Genomic DNA, 19,389 nt, shown 5'->3' on the forward strand with positions numbered 1-19,389 from the left:
CCTCTGTCTCTCTTCCTCTCACCCACCAGGAGAAAGCCGGGTGATCAGAACAGTAAAGGTCGAGGTGAGCGTCGACCGGGTCATCCCAGACTCCACACCCAGGTGTCTGTGGACCGGGACCAACGGGAGCGAGAGCGGAGGGAGAGCCGGCGGCTGAGTAAGGGCCGCTCTCTGGAACACGACCCTGTGGGAGCGGGGGTCCCCCGATGGACAGAAGAGGGCTATCACATAGACCCAAACGCCCCCCGACATTTAGCCCAGCCCCAGCCAGGGGAGCCACTGGGGGGCAGGCACCCTCTACAGCCCCTGGGGCGAGGCAGGGGGGTTGAGATTGGGTTTGAGGGTGTTGGGAGTGTTGGGGGCCAGCCCGAGTCTATGCTGGGCCAGAGGACGGTGGTTGGGGGTATTGGGGGGCCACAGGACCTTGGCCCTCCACATCTCCAGACCTCAGAACTCAGGGAACCCCCTGGGTCAGCCCCCGTCCCCGAACCCGGCCCCCTTCTGCGCCGGTCCAAACGGGAAAAGGCTGAGAGCATGCTGCGAAACGATTCACTCAGCTCGGACCAGTCAGAGTCTCTGCGGCCGCCACCGCCACGGCCCTACAAGTCAAAACGTGGCGGTGCCGGGAAGAGACAGACATCAGTCAGCAGCTCAGAGGAAGAGGGAGGTACCACGCCAGAGTACAGCAGTTGTGAGGACGCTGAGATCGAGAGTGTCAGTGAGAGAGGTGAGAGAGGCTCCAGTGTAAAAGTTTCCCATAGACACAGATCTAGTTTCAGCGTACCCTCCCCAAATCTTAACCATAAAATATCAAGGAAGAGACACAACCCTGACTTCAGATCAGCTTTTAGGGCCAGCTTTATCCCATACTGTGAAAGAGCTTACCAATACTGTATGCATCCCACACTGCAGTGAAAGAGGTAAGAGAGTGTGGTAAGATTGTTTTCAAGACATGCTGAGCACAATTTTAAATCAGCGCTCACTCATTGTGTGTGTGTGTGTGTGTGTGTGTGTGCGTGCGTGTGTGTGTGTGTGTGTGTGTGTGTGTGTGTGTGTGTGTGTGTGTGTGTGTGTGTGTGTGTGTGTGTGTGTGTGTGTTCACCGCAGTTTTAACACACTCACACATGGGAAGTGATTGTAAAAAGTACCGACTAGCGAGAGCTGCTCAACCTCTGTCTGCTCTCTTCATTGTAACAATCCAAACTCGAGGTTGCGTCTACTTTATTACAGGTAAGTAATCATAGGAGGTGCTTATGAGATTATTAGATGAGAGATAGTGGCATTTGATTAATGGACTCTAAATGTGGAGATGTTTTTGTACTGTATATAATGTAATATATTGTTACATAGAGTGTACTGGATCTCAGCTTGTTTTTTTACGTGATCAAACACATTTAGTTAAGTTACTCAGTGGATGTGTTTTGGTTGTTGAGTGTGTGCGTGTGTGACTGCATTGAGTGTTTGTATGTGTGTGCAGTTGTGTGCGTGCGCTTGTGTGTGTATGGTATTCTGGCCATGGCTTGGCCTGAGGGGATAGAGTCCCAGGCGGGCAGGATAGGTTGACCCTGTCCTACCCCCATGTGACCCTGCGTGACAGAGCTAGGACACAGGCTGCAGCCCTGGAGCCATGGGTACAAACACTAGGCTGGATGCTTCTATAACGTCGTCATGTCTCAGCTATGTTACTGCAAATGCGAACCATGTCCTGTCTCTTTACTTCAGGTCTTACCGTATCATAGCCATGTACTTTTAGTTTGAAGCGAACCATGCCACTGTACCTAACTATGTCCTAGCTATTTATGTTAGCTCTAACCATGTCCTACAACTATAGTCAGAGCCTGTTATGTTTAGGCTACATACAGCTCACCTAGATACATCACATTTGCGAGCAGAAGAAAGTAGATAGGATTGTAAACCCAGTACTGTTTCGAATAGGCTTCAGCCCACTTTGATTTAATGCCATTTGTTCCACATGCCAACCTGGATTGAAACCAGACGAAGCTCTCTAATGACTAATCGATCATATGAGAGAAGAAGAGGGGATTTGTCAAAACTAGTTCTAAACACAGCAGCGCAGTAGCGAGCCATGTTTCCTTTTTTAGCTCGGACCGAGATGGGTTGAGCACAGGAGGAGTGTTCAGGCATTCAAACCTTTCTCTGAGTGCGTGTGCACATACTTGTAGTTCGTAGGTGCGTCACAATGTACATAAGGACAATGGCAGTAAGGCTGTTAATTGATTTCCCTTAACTAGACTTCCTAGTGAAAGTTTGCTCAATATTCACGAAGAGCTCAACAAACATGCATCACATGGAGACTATCTTTCTTTCCTAATCACTAAGATGAGTATGGGGTCAAGCCCTGGGTGATTCTGGTGAAATGTCATGTCTCGAAACAGAATATTCAATCATCTAACGAAGGTCCAGATCTGGCTCAGCTGTGTATAGTGGCAGCTGAGCTGGTATGTGCTGTGTATACACCTTCTCTTTCCTTGCTGCAACTCCTGGCTCTGTCTTTCTCTCTGTGTGTGTGTGTGTGTGTATGTGTGTGTGTGTGTGTGTGTGTGTGTGTGTGTGTGTGTGTGTGTGTGTGTGTGTGTGTGTGTGTGTGTGTGTGTGTGTGTGTGTGTGTGTGTGTGTGTGTGTGTATCTCCTTCCATCTACTTCTACTGGTTGAGTTGATCTCATTTCTCGTGTAGGGGACTGGGAGTGCTACCCGCTGGACCCCACTGTGTGGCATGTAAGTGACTGATTCTCTTTTTGTATCTATTTGAGTGAGTGAGTGAGTGAGTGAGTGTGTGTGAGTGAGTGAGTGAGTGAGTGAGTGAGTGAGTGAGTGAGTGAGTGAGTGAGTGAGTGAGTGAGTGAGTGAGTGAGTGAGTGAGTGAGTGAGTGAGTGAGTGAGTGTTTGTGTCTGTCTATGTTTGTAAGTGTCTGTGAATTTCTATATAGTGTGTGCTTGTCGATCGAGAGAGAGTGAGAGAGAAACAGAGACAGAGACAGAGAGACCGAGAGAGTGGGTTAGGTATAATGTGGTTGCTCCCAGGCTGTTAGATTGAATCAGTATATTGTTCACAGCATCCGGTGACATGGCAGCCATCCAAAGAGGGTGACCATCTAATCGGCCGAATCACCCTGAGCAAGAGGAGCGTTATGCCTAAAGAGGCCGGGGCACTGCTGGGGCTGAAGGTTAGAGCTCACACCAGACACGATCACACTTTGGCTAGACTGTTTTGTGTGTGTGTGTGTCTGTGTGTGTGTGTGTGTGTGTGTGTGTGTGTGTGTGTGTGTGTGTGTGTGTGTGTGTGTGTGTGTGTGTGTGTGTGTGTGTGTGTGTGTGTGTGTGTGTGTGTGTGTGTGTGTGTGTCTGTGTGTGTGTGTGTGTGTGTGTGTGTGTGTGTGTGTGTGTGTGCAAGTGCATGTGTGCGTGCGTGCGTGTGTGTCTTAAGTTTGGCCATTGTTTTACTTGACTGTGTGTGTGTATGTGTATGTGCACATGAATGTCTTCAGGTGGTTGGGGGAAGGGTCACAGAGGCGGGCAGACTGGGAGCCTTCATCACTGTAGTCAAGAAGGGCAGTCTGGCCGACATCGTGGGACACCTACGAGCAGGTATGCAAAGTGTGTGTGTATGTGTGTGTACATACAGTGTGTGTGTGTGTGTAAATATGGTTGTATGTGTGTGTCGGTTTTGAAGAATGACATTGTGTATTTTCAGGGGATGAGGTTCTGCAGTGGAACGGCAAGATGTTGCCAGGAGCAACCCAGAAAGAAGTTTACAATATCATTCTCAATTCCCAAGCAGAACCCCAAGTGGAACTAGTGGTGTCCCGGCCCATTGGGTAAGTCAGGAATAAGAGACTCTTACCTTTGATGAAAAGACACCGAACCCTGATTGATGCACTATGATTAGGGTAGCAACTCTGTGACGCTTGGATTCAAGTGTCTTCTTTGTCTGTCTTTGGCACTGGTGAAATAATGCTTAGGTTAGCCCATAGTCCAATTTAATTTCCCACCTTTCTCTCCAAATTGTACATTCATGCACTTTCCCTCATAGATTTACAAGGAATGGACTGGTGTATGGAATAGGGTGCCCACTGGGCACAGATGTCAGTTCAATGTCTAGTTTTGATTTACATTTGGTTGAGTTGTCAACTAACGTGAATCCAACGTGAAATAACAAAAACAAATTCACCCTGTCATTGGATTTAGGTTCAAAGTTGGGTGCAAAAAATGCCAAATTCCCTAACGTTGATGACTTTTTTTCCCCCACGTTGATTCAAAAACTGGTTGATTCAACGTCACCATTTTTCTGGGTTGAAGTGATGTGGAAACAACATTGATTCAACCTGTTTTTGCCCAGTGGGTTGAAATGTCCTTCGAACAATTGACACATCAATGCAGTGCTTTTCATTTCTTAAGGGCGAATGAAGGAGTTTACGCTGAGGAGAAGGGAACAGAATTGGCCTCGTTTTAATTGGGTGTCACTCTTTACTCACTCCAATCACAGACTGTACATACCTTTGGTTTTAATTTTGAACAGTTGTTTTTTTCTGACCTGACTTGTCTTGCTCCTTTGTATTAAAAGATGCATTTCCAAACACTTGCGAAGGTTGTATAATGCCTATCAGTAAGTAAAGCTACAGTATAAGGACCCCCTCTCCTTCCACACGAATTTACACAAGTACCCTCGTCCTCCCCCACCCTGTGACCATAGAGCTGACGAATGCCTAAATTAGTAGACTGCAATAAGGGATTATTGGTTGTAAAAAAAAATCTATATTGATCCTACTCTTTCTATATTGATCCTACTCTTTCTATATTGATCCTACTCTTTCTATGTTGATCCTACTCTTTCTATGTTGATTCTACTCTTTCTATATTGATCCTACTCTTTCTATATTGATCCTACTCTTTCTATATTGATCCTACTCTTTCTATATTGATCCTACTCTTTCTATGATGATTCTACTCTATCTATATTGATCTTCCTCTTTCTATGTTGATCCTACTCTTTCTATATTGATCCTACTCTGTCTATATTGATCCTACTCTTTCTATATTGATCCTACTCTTTCTATATTGATCCTACTTTTTCTATGTTGATTCTACTCTTTCTATATTGATCCTACTCTTTCTATATTGATCCTACTCTTTCTATGTTGATTCTACTCTTTCTATATTGATCCTACTCTTTCTATGTTGATCCTACTCTTCCCTCCTCTTTTTACCTACCAACAGTCAAGACAACACAAAATAACAGTCTTTGTATACTTGTGTTATACTGTACTATCAGATGTTAGTGTGACTTTAACTGATATGTCTCTGATTGAATCCAGTGATATCCCAAGAATCCCAGACACGTCCCACCCCCCACTAGAATCTAGTAGGTATTTCATCTGTTCTCTTTTCTCTGTCTGTTTCTCTCTCTCTTTGCTTTTCCTCTTTCTTTCTTTCTTTCTTTCTTTCTTTCTTTCTTTCTTTCTTTCTTTCTTTCTTTCTTTCTTTCTTTCTTTCTTTCTTTCTTTCTTTCTTTCTTTCTTTCTTTCTTTCTTTCGTTCTTTCTTTCGTTCTCTCTCTCTCTCTCCTTCTCTCTCTCTCTCCTTCTCTCTCTCTCTCCTTCTCTCTCTCTCATTCTCTCTGTCTCTCTCTCTCTCTCTCTCTCTCTCTCTCTCGTCTCTGTCTGTCTCTCTCTCTCTTTGCTTTTCCTCTCTCTGTCTCTCTCTCTGTCAACTATCTCTCTCTTTCTTTTTGACCCTAGTTGTTAGGGGTTTAACTGGGTGAGATGTGTCTTGTCTTATTTCTGCCCTCACAGCAGGTTCCAGTTCATTCGAGTCCCAGAAGATGGAGCAGCCAACCATATCAGTCATGTCCCCCACCAGCCCCAGTGCACTAAGAGACAACCCACAGCTAATGCCTGGACAGCTCACAGTGAGTACACACCAACAGACATATGTGGGATTATTATGCATTTGTATATGGTATGTATGTGATAGTAATCTGGCTCATAGTGATCATTTCCATCATGTGTGTGTTTATGTGCGTGTTTTCAGGTATTGCCCGGACAACTTTCAGTAAGTCAATACCAAAGGATTGTCATGTCATGTATCATGAGTGCAGACATTTGGGGTTGTCTTGTATTTCTATATAGTTTCTAACCTACGTCATATCATTTAAGATGGGTTGTTCCTAGTGATCATGCTGGGGTGTGTCTCTGTGTGTCCGTGTGCAGGTGAAGCTGTGGTATGATAAGGTGGGACACCAGCTAATAGTGAACGTGGTCCAGGCAACAGAGCTGCCTCCCCGACCGGATGGGCGACCTAGAAACCCCTACGTCAAAATGTACTTCCTGCCGGACCGCAGGTACGTGTCACGTCCTGACCATAGAGAGTCCTTATTTTCTATGGTGGAGTAGGTCAGGGCGTGACTGGGGGGTTAGTCTAGTTTATATTTTCTATGTGGGGTTCTAGTTTTGTTTTCTATGTTGGTGTTTGGTATGATTCCCAATTAGAGGCAGCTGGCTATCGTTGTTTATGTGTAGTTGCAGGTTAGCACTCCATTGTCGTCACGTTTCGTTTATTCTTTATTGTTTTGTTGTGTGGTTCACTTACTTTACATAAAAAAGATGTGGAACCCAGATCACGCTGCACGTTGGTCCGATTATACTTCCAGTTCGTACAACGATCGTGACAGAATATCCCACCAACACAGGACCAAGCAGCGTGCCCGGGAGGAGATGGCATCCTGGTCTTTGGAGGAAGTCTTGGCAAGACACGAAAGCCTGCCGTGGAAACAGACGACAGGAGAGAAGGGCGGACAGCGACGACGCCGGGGTTCGTGGCCACATAAAAAGCCCAAAAAACAGCCCGAAAATATTTTTTGGGGGGGGCACAAAGGGTGGTCGGCGGAGCCGAGGAGTGAACCAGAGACATTCTGGGAGAAGAGGGAGAAACTGGAGGAGAGTGAACGGAGAGAGTCAGAGAATGGATGGAGGTATTGGAGGAGAAAGAGCGAAGAGAGTTGTTGAGTTGGTGGAAGATGCACAACATTTGTCCTAAGGAGCGTGTAATCAGTTTAATGCCACCTGAGTCAGCTCCTCGTACTCGTTCTGAGGAGCGTGCTATTAGTCTGGTGAAATCTGTGACGGCTCCACGCATCAGGTCTCCAGTACCCAGTACGTAAGTCCCGTGCCAGCTCTCCACACTCGCCTTGAGGAGCGTGTCATTTGTCCGGTGCCATATGTCCTGGTTCTACGCACCAAGTCTCCAGTGCGCCTCCACAGCCCAATACGTCCTGTGCCAGCTCCTCGCACTCACCGTGCGAAGTGTGTCATAGTTCCGGTACAATTGATGCTGGCTATACGCACCAGGTCTCCAGTGCGCATTCACAGCCCAGTACGTCCTGTGCCAGCTCCACGCACTAGGCCTCCAGTGCGCCTCCCCAGTCCGGTATGTCCTGTGCCGGCTCCACGCACTAGGCTTCCAGTGCGCCTTCCCAGTCCGGTATGTCCTGTGCCTGCACCCCGCACTCGCCCTGATGTGCGTGTCTCCAGTACGGTACCACCTGTGCCGGCTCCACGCACCAGGCCTCCAGTGCGCCTCCCCAGTCCAGAGCTTCCGGCGACGGTTCTCAGTCCAGAGCTTCCGGCGACGATTCCCAGTCCAGAGCTTCCGGCGACGGTTCACAGTCCAGAGCTTCTGGCGACGGTTCACAGTCCGGAACCTCCTGAGACGGTCCACAGTCCGGAACCTCCTGAGACGGTCCACAGTCCGGAACCTCCTGAGACGGTCCACAGTCCGGAACCTCCTGAGACGGTCCACTGTCCGGAACCTCCTGCGACGGTCCACGGTCCAGAACCTCCAGCTCCAGGGAAGGAGCCTTCCTCTGCGCCGATGCCCAGTCCGAGCACGGCATCCAGTCCAGCTCCAAGGCAGGAGCCTTCCTCTGCGCCGATGTCCAGTCCAAACACGGCGTCCAGGCCAGGGCCGGTGTCCAGTCCCGCTCCATGGCAGGAGCCTTCCTCGGCATCTAGGTCCAGTCCAGGCACAGTGTTCAGCCTGGGTCCATGGCTGGATCCGCGAGCTGAGCGGGTTCTTCGCCCCGTACCAGAGCCACCCCCGATGCTGGCGGATCCGCGGCATGAGCGGGTTCTTCGTCCCGCACCAGAGCCACCTCCGATGCTGGCGGATCCGCGGGATGAGAGGGTTCTTCGTCCTGCACCAGAGCCGCCACCGACACTAGACACCCCCCCTAACCCTCCCTTTTGGTTTCAGGTTTTGAGGCCGGAGTCCGCACCTTTGAGGGGGGGACTGTCACGTCCTGACCATAGAGAGTCCTTATTTTCTATGGTGGAGTAGGTCAGGACGTGACTGGGGGGGTAGTCTAGTTTATATTTTCTATGTGGGGTTCTAGTTTTGTTTTCTATGTTGGTGTTTGGTATGATTCCCAATTAGAGGCAGCTGGCTATAGTTGTCTCTAATTGGGGATCATATTTAAGTAGTTGTTTTTACACCTGTGTTGGTGGGATATTGTTTATGTGTAGTTGCAGGTTAGCACTCCATTGTCGTCACGTTTCGTTTATTCTTTATTGTTTTGTTGTGTGGTTCACTTACTTTAAATAAATAAAAGATGTGGAACCCAGATCACACTGCACATTGGTCCGAGTATACTTCCAGTTCGTACAACGATCGTGACAGTACGTCATCTAGTATACAGTTGAAGTAGGAAGTTTACAAACACCTTATCCAAATACATTTAAACTCAGTTTTTCACAATTCCTGACATTTAATCCTAGTAAAAATTCCCTGTCTTAGGTCAGTTAGGATCACCACTTTATTTTAAGAATTTGAAATGCCAGAATAGTAGTAGAGAGGATTTATTTCAGATTGTATTTCTTTCTGTCACGCCCTGACCTTAGAGAGCCATTTTATTTCTCTATTTGGTTAGGTCAGGGTGTGATTTGGGTGGGTATTCTATGTTTTCTATTTCTTTCTTTTTGGCCGAGTGTGGTTCCCAATCAGAGGCAGTTGTCTCTGATTGGGAATCATACTTAGGCAGCCTTTTTCCCACCTATGTTGTGGGTAATTATTTATTTTCTGTGTGTGTTTGTGTGCGCCACGGTTGCGTCACGTTTGTTTCTGTTTACCTGTTCTATTTGTGAAGGTTTCACTACGATTAAAAGAAATGTGGAATTACATGCACGCTGCGCCTTGGCTCATCTATGACAGGGAGTTTGAAGACAGTGAACGTGACACTTTCATCACATTCCCAGTGGGTCAGAAGTGTACATACACTCAATTAGTATTTGGTAGCATTGCCTTTAAATGGTTTAACTTGGGTCAAACGTTTCGAGAAGCCTCCCACAAGCTTCCCACAATAAGTTGGGTGAATTTTGGCCCATTCCTCCTGACAGAGCTGGTGAAACTGAGTCAGGTTGTAGGCCTCCTTGCTCGCTCACGCTTTTTCATTTCTTCCTACAAGTTTTCTATGGGATTGAGGTCAAGGCTTTGATGGCCACTCCAATACCTTTACTTTGTTGTCCTTAAGTCATTTTGCCACAACTTTGGAAGTATGCTTGGGGTCATTGTCCATTTGGAAGACCCATTTGCGACCAAGCTTTAACTTCCTGACTGATGTCTTGAGATTTTGCTTCAATATATCCACAGAATTTTCCTACCTCATGATGCCATCTATTTTGTGAAGTGTACCAGTCCCTCCTGCAGCAAAGCACCCCCACAACATGATACTGCCACCCCCGTGCTTCACGTTTGGGATGGTGTTCTTCGGCTTCCAAGCCTCCCCCTTTTTCTTCCAAACATAATGATGGTCATTATGGCCAAACAGTTATATTTTTGTTTCATCAGACCAGAGGACATTTCTCCAAAAAGTACGATCTTTGTCCCCATGTGCAGTTGCAAACCGTGGTCTGGCTTTTTTATATTGGTTTTGGAGCAGTGGCTTCTTCCTTGCTGAGCGGCCTTTTAGGTTATGTCAATATAGGACTCGTTTTACTGTGGATATAGATACTTTTGTACCTGTTTCCTCCAGCATCTTCACAAGGACCTTTGCTGTTGTTCTGGGATTGATTTGCACTTTTTGCACCATAATACGTTCATCTCTAGGAGACAGAACGTGTCTCCTTCCTGAGCAGTATGACGGCTGCGTGGTCCCATGGTGTTTATACTTGCGTACTATTGTTTGTACAGATGAACGTGGTACCTTCAGGCGTTTGGAAATTGCTCTCAAGGATGAACTAGACTTGTGGAGGTCCACAGTTTTTTTTCTGAGGTCTGAGCAAAGAGGCACTGAGTTTAAAGGTAGGCCTTGAAATACATCCACAGGTACACCTCCAATTGACTCAAATGATGTCAATTAGCCTATCAGAAGTTTCTAAAGCCATGACATAATTTTCTGGAATTTTCCAAGCTGTTTAAAGTAATAGTCAACTTAGCGTATGTAAAATTCTGACCCACTGGAATTGTGATACAGTGAATTATAAGTGAAAGAATCTGTCTGTAAACAATTGTTGAGAAAATTACTTGTGTCATGCACAAAGTAGATGTCCTAACCGACTTGCCAAAACTATAGTTTGTTAACAAGAAATTTGTGGAGAGGTTGAAAAACACATTTTAATGACTCCAACCTAAGTGTATGTAAACTTCCGACTTCAACTGTATCAGTTACAGTCTACCACATAGAGAAACAAACAAATATGTTAACTCTGTCTGTCTGTCTGTCTGTCTGTCTGTCTGTCTGTCTGTCTGTCTGTCTGTCTGTCTGTCTGTCTGTCTGTCTGTCTGTCTGTCTGTCTGTCTGTCTGTCTGTCTGTCTGTCTGTCTGTCTGTCTGTCTGTCTGTCTGTCTGTCTGTCTGTCTGTCTGTTTGTTTGTGTGTCTGTCTGTTTGTTTGTGTTTGTGTGTGTGTCTGTTTGTTTATGTTTGTGTGTGTGTGTGCACGCAGTGACAAGAGCAAGAGGAGGACTAAGACAGTGAAGAAGAGTGGAGAGCCCTTGTGGAACCAGACGTTTGTGTACTCCCACGTCCACCGCAGAGACTTCCGCCAACACATGCTAGAGCTGACCGTGTGGGACAAGCCCCGCCTACCTGACGAGGATAGCATGTTCATGGGCGAGGTACACACACATGCACACACACACACTTACATACACACAGATACAGACACTCAGGCAAACATTGAAGTTGATGAATTGCTTTCATTGGCCTTGTGTTTGACTGATTATGCTAATATCGGTTACGTTTAGATCCTGATAGAGCTCGAGACAGCCCCATTGGATGATAAGCCTCATTGGTACAATCTGCAGACCCACGACGTGTCTTCCATCCCTCTGCCCCGGCCATCGCCCTACATGCCCCGCAGACACCCCCACACCGACACACCCAGCAAGAAGCTGCAGCGTAAGTCACAGACAGGTCTATGTGCGATGTGTCTTCACAATATATTTCTTTGTATTGTACAGATGTGGGATCTTAATTTGATCACACTCTTGTTGCTGAGAATTTTCCTGCACCACAGGAAATGCAGATGAGCTTTGTGATTTACCTAAATTCACAGAAAACCCACACTAACACACGGTTATATTAACAATATTGCACTTTTCATGTAGCCTACTTTTGGCCAGCTAGTAGCCTAACTACCGATTTTGCAACATCATGGACTAAACGTACAAATCCTGTTGCTGCAGGATTATTTTGCTCTGACAATATAGGTCAAATTAAGATCCTACATATGTATGAGGTCTGCTTATCCTTTTTTGTGTGTGTGTGTGTGTGTGTGTGTGTGTGTGTGTGTGTGTGTGTGTGTGTGTGTGTGTGTGTGTGTGTGTGTGTGTGTGTGTGTGTGTGTGTGTGCGTGCGTGCATGTGCGTGTGCTTGCGCGTGTGTGTGAGTAATGTGTGTGAGTTTGAGATATTACAGTATGTATATAAATGTGGTGCTTGTGTGTGTATGTGTCTTCATGTCTGTCGGCATACATGTCTCTGTCAATGGGGTCTGCTTACCGCATTCCTTCTGTATATGCATGTGTGTATTTATGTGACATCCACCATTGTGCTGGTTCTCAGCTCGTTACAGGGCCTGAGTATAATCAAATCAAATGTATTTGACAAATGCTTCGTAAACAACAGGGGTCGACTAACAGTGAAATGCCTACTTATGGGCCCTTCCCGACAATGCAGAGAGAAAAAAAAGAAAATAATAACACAAGGAATAAATACACAATGAATAATGGTAACTTGGCTATATAAACAGGGTATGAGTACCGAGTTAATATGCAGGGTTACGAGGTAATTGAGGTAGATATGAAACAAATAGGTAAGGATAAAGTGACTAGGCAACATGATAGATAATAAACAGTAGATGAGTCAAAAGAGTTAGTGCAAAAAAGCTCATTGCAGATTTTCCGGGTAGCTATTGGTTAACTATTTAACTAACTATTTGGCAGTCTTGTGGCTTGGGGTTAGAAGCTGTTCAAGGTGCTGTTGGTTCCAGACTTGGTTCAGACTTGGCCCCAGTGATGTCCTGGGGAGTACACACTATGCTCTGTAGCGCCTTGTGGTTGGATGCCAAGCAGTTGCCGTACCAAGCGGTGATGCAGCCAGTCAAGATGCTCTCAATGGTGCAGCTGTAGAACTTTGAGGATCTGTGGGCCCATGCCAAGTCTTTTTAGCCTCCTGAGGGGGAAGAGACATTGTCGTGCCCTCTTCATGACTGTGTTGGTATGTGCGGACGGTCCAAGGTGATTCCTTAGTGATGTGGACACTGAGGAACTTGAAGCTCTCGACCCTGCTCCACTACATCCTCGTCAATGTGGATGGGGCCTTGCTCAACCCTCCATTTCCTGTAGTCCATGATCAGCTCTTTTGTCTTGCTGACATTGAGGGAGAGGTTGCTGTCCTGGCACCACACTGCCAGGTCGCTGACCTGCTCCCTATAGGCTGTCTCGTGGTTGTCGGTGATCAGGCCAACCACCGTCGTGGGTGAACAGGGAGTAAGCACACACCACTGTGGGGCCCCCGTGTTGAGGGTCAACGTGGCGGATGTGTTGCTGCCTACCCTCACCACATGGGGTGGCCTGTCAGGAAGTCCAGGTTCCAGTTGCAGAGGGAGGTTTTCAGTCCCAGGGTCCTGAGCTTAGTGATGGGCTTGGAGGGCACTATGGTGTTGAACGCTGAGCTGTAGTCAATGAACAGATTTTCACGTAGGTGTTCCTCTTTTCCTGGTGGGAGAGAGCAGTGTGGTGTGAAATAGAGATTACATCATCTGTGGACTTGTTGGGGCAGTATGAGAATTGGAGTGGGTCAAGGGTGTATTTCTGGGATGATGGTGTTGATATGAACCATGACCTGCCTTTCAAAGCACTTCATGGCTAAAGATTTGAGTGTTGACAGGTTACCTTGGCATTCTTGGACACAGGTACTATGGTGGTCGGCTTGAAACATGTTGGTATTACAGACTGGGTCAGGGAGGGTTTGAAGACACTCAGTGAAGACACTTGCCAGCTGGTCAGCGCATGCTCTGAGTACGAATTCTAGTAATCCGTCTGGCCCCGCAACCCTTTGAATGTTAACCTGTTTAAAGGTCTTACTCACTTTGGCTATGGAGAGCGAGATCACACAGTCATCCGGAACAGCTGGTGCTCTCATGTATTGTTAAGTTAACTCATCTGGTATGCTCACGTCACTGGGCAGCTCGCCGCTTCGTTTCCATCTATTATCTGTGATAGTTTGCAACCCTGCATTGACCAACGTTTTGACTGTTTGATGGCTCATCAGAGGTCATAGCGGTATTTATTTTAAGCGTCCGGATTAGTGTCCCGCACCTTGAAAGCGCAGCTCTAGCCTTTTGCTCATTGCGAATGTTGCCTGCAATCCATGGCTTCTCGTTGGGATATGTATGTAAGGTCACTGTGGGGACAACAACATTGATGCACTTATTAACCTCTCTTGGGGTATGTGGGACGGTAGCGTCCCCCCTCGTCAACAGCCAGTGAAACTGCAGGGTGCCAAATTCAAAACAACAGAAATCCCATAATTAAAATTCCTAAAAAATACAAGTATTTTACACCATTTTAAAGATACACTTGTTGTAAATCCAGCCACAGTGTCAGATTTCAAAAAGGCTTTACGACGAAAGCACACCAAACGATTATGTTAAGTCAGAGCAAGTCACAGAAAAACACAGCCATTTTTTCAGCCAAAGAGAGGAGTCACAAAAAGCAGAAACAGAGATAGAATGAATCACTAACCTTTGATGATCTTCATCAGATGACACTCATAGGACTTCATGTTACACAATACGTGTATGTTTTGTTCGGTAAAGTTCATATTTATATCCAAAAATCTGAGTTTACATTGGCACGTTATGTTCTGTAGTTCCAAAACTTCCGGTGATTTTGCAGAGCCACATCAATTTACAGAAATACTCATAATATACATTGCTAAAAGATCCAACTGTTATGCATGGCATTTTAGATCCACTTCTCCTTAATGCAACCGCTGTGTCAGATTTCAAAAAAACTTTACGGAAAAAGCACACCATGCAATAATCTGAGTACAGCGCTCAGAGACCAACACAACCCAAACAGATATCTGCCATGTTGTGTAGTCAACAGAAGTCAGAAATATAATTCTAAATATTCACTTACCTTTTATGATCTTCATCAGAATGCACTCCCATGAATCCCAGTTCCACAATAAATGTTTGTTTTGTTCGATGTCCATCATTTATGTCCAAATACCTCCTTTTTGTTTGCGCGTTTAGCCCAGTAATCAAAATTCATGACGCGCGATCACTAGGTGCAGACGAAAAGTCAAAAAGTTCCGTTACAGTCCGTAGAAACATGTCAAAGGATGTATAGAATCAATCTTTAGGATGTTTTTAACATAAATCTTCAATAATTTTCCAACCGGAGAATTCCTTTGTCTTCAGAAATGCAATGGAACGCAAGTTAACTATCACGTGAACGCGCATGGTCAGCTCGTGGCTCTCTGGCAGACCTCTGACTCATTCCCCTCTCATTCGCCCCCACTTCACAGTAGAAGCCTCAAACAAGATTCTAAAGACTGTTGACATCTAGTGGAAGCCTTAGGATGTGCAATATGACCCCATTTCCACTGTATCTTGGATAAGCAAAGAGTTGAAAAACTACAAACCTCAGATTTCCCACTTCCTGGTTGGATTTTTTCTCTGATTTTTGCCTGCCATATGAGTTCTGTTATACTCACAGACATCATTCAAACAGTTTTAGAAACGTCAGAGTGTTTTCTATCCAGATCTACTAATAATATGCATATCCTAGCATCTGGGCCTGAGTAGCAGGCAGTTTACTCTGGGCACGCTTTTCTTCCGGACGTGAAAATACTGCCCCCCACCCCAAAGAAGTTAATGAAGCCGGTGACTGATGTGGTAAACTCCTCAATGTTATTGGATGAATCCCGGAACATATTCGGGCGCAGCGGTCTAAGGCACTGCATCTCAGTGCAAGAGGCATCACTGCAATCCCTGGTTTGAATCCAGGCTGCATCACCTCAGGCTGTGATTGGGAGTCTCATAGGGCGGCGCACAATTGGCCCAGTATGGTCCGGGTTTGGCCGGGGTAGGCCGTCATTGTAAATAAGAATTTGTTCTTAACTAACATGCCTAGTTAAATAAAGGTTAAATAAATAAAATATTCCAGTCTGTGCTAGCAAAAGGACAGTCTTGTAGCTTAGCATTTTCTTCATCGGACCAATTCCTTATTGAGCGTATAAATGGTACTTCCTGTTTGAGTTTTTTCTTGTAAGCAGGAATCAGGAGGATAGAGTTATGGTCAGATTTGCCAAATGAAGGGCGAGAGAGAGCTTTGTATGTGTCTCTGTGTGTGGAGTAAAGGTGATCTAGAGTTTTCTTCACTTCTAGTCACACAGGTGACTTGCTTGTAAAAAATTTGGTAAGACAGATTTCAGTTTCCCTGCATTCATTAAAATCACCGGCCATTAGGAACGCCACCACTGGATGTGCATTGTCTAGTTTGCTTTGGCCCTATACAGCTTGTTGAGTGTGGTTTTAGTGCCAGCATCGGTTTGTGATGGTAAATAGACAGCTACAAAAAATATAGATGAAAACTCTCTTGGTAAATACTGTAATATGGTCTGCAGCATATCATTAGGTGTTCTAAGTAAGGCAAGCAAAACCTTGAGACTTCCTCAACATTAGAGATCCTCCACCAGCTGTCTTGACGATGCATAGAAAAATAAACGCTAGATGGATATTATGTCCTTGTTCAGCCACGACTTCAAGAAACATAGGATATTACAGTTCTTCAGGTCCCGTTGATAGGATAGTCTCAAACGGAGCTCGTCCATTTTGTTCTCTAGTGATTGTACGTTTGCCAATAGAATGGAGGGTAGAGGCGGTTCATTTAACCGCTGTCTTAGTCTTGTCAGGGGGCTCGCTCGTTTGCTTCTCTTGCACCGCCTCTTCCTCTTTCGAGTCCCGGAGATTAGGGCCTGGTCACTGTTCTGATATCCAGAAGCTGTTTTCGGTCATAGGAAATGATGGCAGAAATATTATGTACCCAAAAAGTTAACTTTAACAATTCTAGCAGAATTGGGCCCGTAAGACAGCAGCTATCCGCTGCAGCTCTATCTTCCAGTTGTGTCTAAAGGTGGGTGGGGTCATGGGAATGCTGTCTTCTCACTAAGAGAGACATTCCATCGACATTCTACAACTAAAATGTTGTTCTGTTGTTGTCAGAACACTCAGAAAACTTCACTGCCGTATTTGTCTATGGTTGTGGGTGTATGTGCGTTTGGGCATATGTGTGTGTTTGAAAGATTAGAGAGAAAAAAAGAGAGCGAGAGAGAGGAAGAGAAAAATAAATTGATACAGCCACTAACCTCTCATTATTTTTCTTGGTAGAAAAACAAATTGGAGATTAAAGGGACCCACTCTCAGCTTTAATGAAGCATTCCTCTCCTTTAAAGATGACAAAAAACACTCACATGGACCTTAGTTAATTGCAGTGTGATTGCAGCGAGATTTTCACTGTTTCAGGATCAGGCAGGTCTTCTTTATGCAAGCTGAACATTATAAGCTCACAGGAGGAGGTTGTTTGGTAAAGCAGGAACACTGTGTATCCTTGGGTTCAACTGGCATGAGTAGTTTGTGTCAGTATTGTCATATTAGAGCTGAGGGCTACAATTGTGCCAGCTTGGGACAGTACAGTATGTCGTATGTATGTTTTGCTTTTATGAACAATGCTTCTCTCCCCCTGTGGCTGTGTGTGTGTAGCAGCCGAAAGAGGCTCGCGGGAGAGGGAGCGGCAGCAGAGGGTCCCCCACGCCACCACTCTGGAGGTGCCGGAGCAGCAGAGGACACCCCAGCTTCGCTCTCGATCTGTCTCCCCTCACAGAGAGGAACAGGGGAGGGGCCGATCACGACCCACCAACGTCCCCACCCAGAGGTGAGGGGAGTGGAAAGGACAGGGGGGAGATGGGGTGTTGATGAAGAGAGCGGGTTGAGGAGAGAACTTCAGGGAAAAGTTTGTGTTTAGGCCTTTGTGACCCAGAACAAGTAGTGCTGCCAATATTGCTCTTACTGTCACTGCCAACACAGCCAACACATACACTGTTACCACAGCTAAAAGCCTTGTTCTCTCTTTCTCCCCACCCCCCACCTCTTCTCTCTTTTGCACTCTCTCCCTCTTCCTCATCTCCATATCTTTCTCAACCCTCATCTGTGTCAGGAGTTTGGATGATGAGATCCACTATAGTAGGAGGTCTAGTTCTCCCACCCGCTACTACGACTCTGCCGGAGGACACTACCAGGAGCAGGACTATGTAGATGACAGGTGTGTGTGTGTGTGTGTGTGTGTGTGTGTGTGTGTGTGTGTGTGTGTGTGTGTGTGTGTGTGTGTGTGTGTGTGTGTGTGTGTGTGTGTGTGTGTGTGTGTGTGTGTGTGTACAATCGGGTGGCCCTGGATTCTTTTTCCCTTTTGTCTTTTCCAGTTCAAAAGGTCCTTTAGTTGTGTTTCTTCCTTTGTCTTCTGCTCTCTTCCTTTCTGTGATTCAGCACAATGAATAGTCAGGATTATGTTTGGATATGGCTGTTCACTTGTTTGTTGTTCTCAGTTGTTCGCTGATTCAGACTCTCAGAACAATGAAGTTATAGCCATGAGACAAAAGTTTATTAAGAGTTATAAGGCATCGTAGCATCTCTTGCTATCATATGTGTACCTGTCGGAGTAGGTAGAAGTTGCCCTTAACCACTGATACAGGGTCAGATTTGTTCATCCCCTGTAATGGTTAGGGTTAGGATATGGGATAGAATCATCTGATCCTAGATCTGTGGTTAGGGGAAACTTCTACCTGTCCCATTGTTCTCCGCTGGCTCAGCTTTGTATCTATGTTCTTTCTCTGTCCTCCGGTGTGGCTTCCGTTGTTTATTTCCTCATGTGTCATCCATCCCCATGGTAACCACAGTGAGGTCATCTTGATCCACCAATCAATGCGGGGCAAAAGTGCAGAGTGCCTACACACTAAAAGGTAAACAGAAGTCAGGACATGTATTATTATTTGTATTAGGTATGATCACAATCCTCATTCTCACCGTCCTTATGACGCTTCACCTTAAGTGGTCCTTGTCTTTTTCCATTGATTTTGGAGCTGCATATAGATGTGTGGAGATTTCTTACATGACTTCACCCTTGATCTAAATGCTTCTTATTCTGTCGTAATGTGTGTGAGCGAGCAATTGACATGCAATTTCAGTGTGTCCATCCTATCCCATGTGACAGTGACACAACACACACCCGATCAGACGTCAACACTGGGACTGTCCACCGCTGACCGCACATAGCCTCTGCTGACCTTGGCCAATGCCTGAGGGGCAGCTAGTTATTCAGAGTTAGCGTCATGTAGCTATAGTGATCCGTTCATGGTTGTAATAATGTGCCTCGAGCACTAGAGGGCACTTTTTGACACTAGTTCAGTGCATTACCAGATCCATTATATTGGACAAAGGTGCAATACTGTCCCAGTGAGCTCACCCATAGAGGTAAGTGGCAAAGCCTGGCTGGTACATGGCTGGAAGAGACTGGCAAAGGCTGGCATACATGCTTCCACACGGCTGGCATGCTGCTCTCCTGTCTTTCTTTAGCAGTAGTTTGGGAATTGTATTTCCATTCTGTTAATCCATCTTCCTCCTTCCCCTTTTTCTATCTCCATCTCCTGCATGCACACACACATCACACCTCAGGAGGTCTTCTAGACAGTGGTGTAAAGTACTTAACCTGTTTGGGCTGCAAGCCCGACACCGCCCACAATATGACAACATCCAGCTCAAAGTGCAGGGCGCGAAATTCAAAAGCTAGTTTTTAAAAATATTTAACTTTCACACA

At 45.9% G+C, this 19,389-nt stretch overlaps 1 protein-coding gene across 1 annotated transcript in view; it reads left to right on the plus strand.

Moving 5' to 3' along the window:
• The window catches only part of LOC120045947 (regulating synaptic membrane exocytosis protein 1-like), a 78,815-nt gene that overhangs the window by 46,837 nt on the left and 12,589 nt on the right, over nt 1-19,389 (plus strand). Inside the window, exons 5-16 of the mRNA XM_038990872.1 lie at nt 30-727; nt 2,697-2,737; nt 3,052-3,186; nt 3,508-3,607; nt 3,714-3,837; nt 5,335-5,381; nt 5,814-5,926; nt 6,228-6,358; nt 10,954-11,125; nt 11,255-11,408; nt 17,283-17,454; nt 17,737-17,841. Of these exons, the coding sequence (XP_038846800.1) occupies nt 30-727; nt 2,697-2,737; nt 3,052-3,186; nt 3,508-3,607; nt 3,714-3,837; nt 5,335-5,381; nt 5,814-5,926; nt 6,228-6,358; nt 10,954-11,125; nt 11,255-11,408; nt 17,283-17,454; nt 17,737-17,841 (1,992 nt within the window). The remainder of the gene's footprint in view (nt 1-29; nt 728-2,696; nt 2,738-3,051; nt 3,187-3,507; nt 3,608-3,713; nt 3,838-5,334; nt 5,382-5,813; nt 5,927-6,227; nt 6,359-10,953; nt 11,126-11,254; nt 11,409-17,282; nt 17,455-17,736; nt 17,842-19,389) is intronic.

The sequence above is a fragment of the Salvelinus namaycush genome, chromosome 4, assembly GCF_016432855.1.
Source record: "Salvelinus namaycush isolate Seneca chromosome 4, SaNama_1.0, whole genome shotgun sequence".
Classification (NCBI taxonomy): Eukaryota; Metazoa; Chordata; class Actinopteri; order Salmoniformes; family Salmonidae; genus Salvelinus; species Salvelinus namaycush.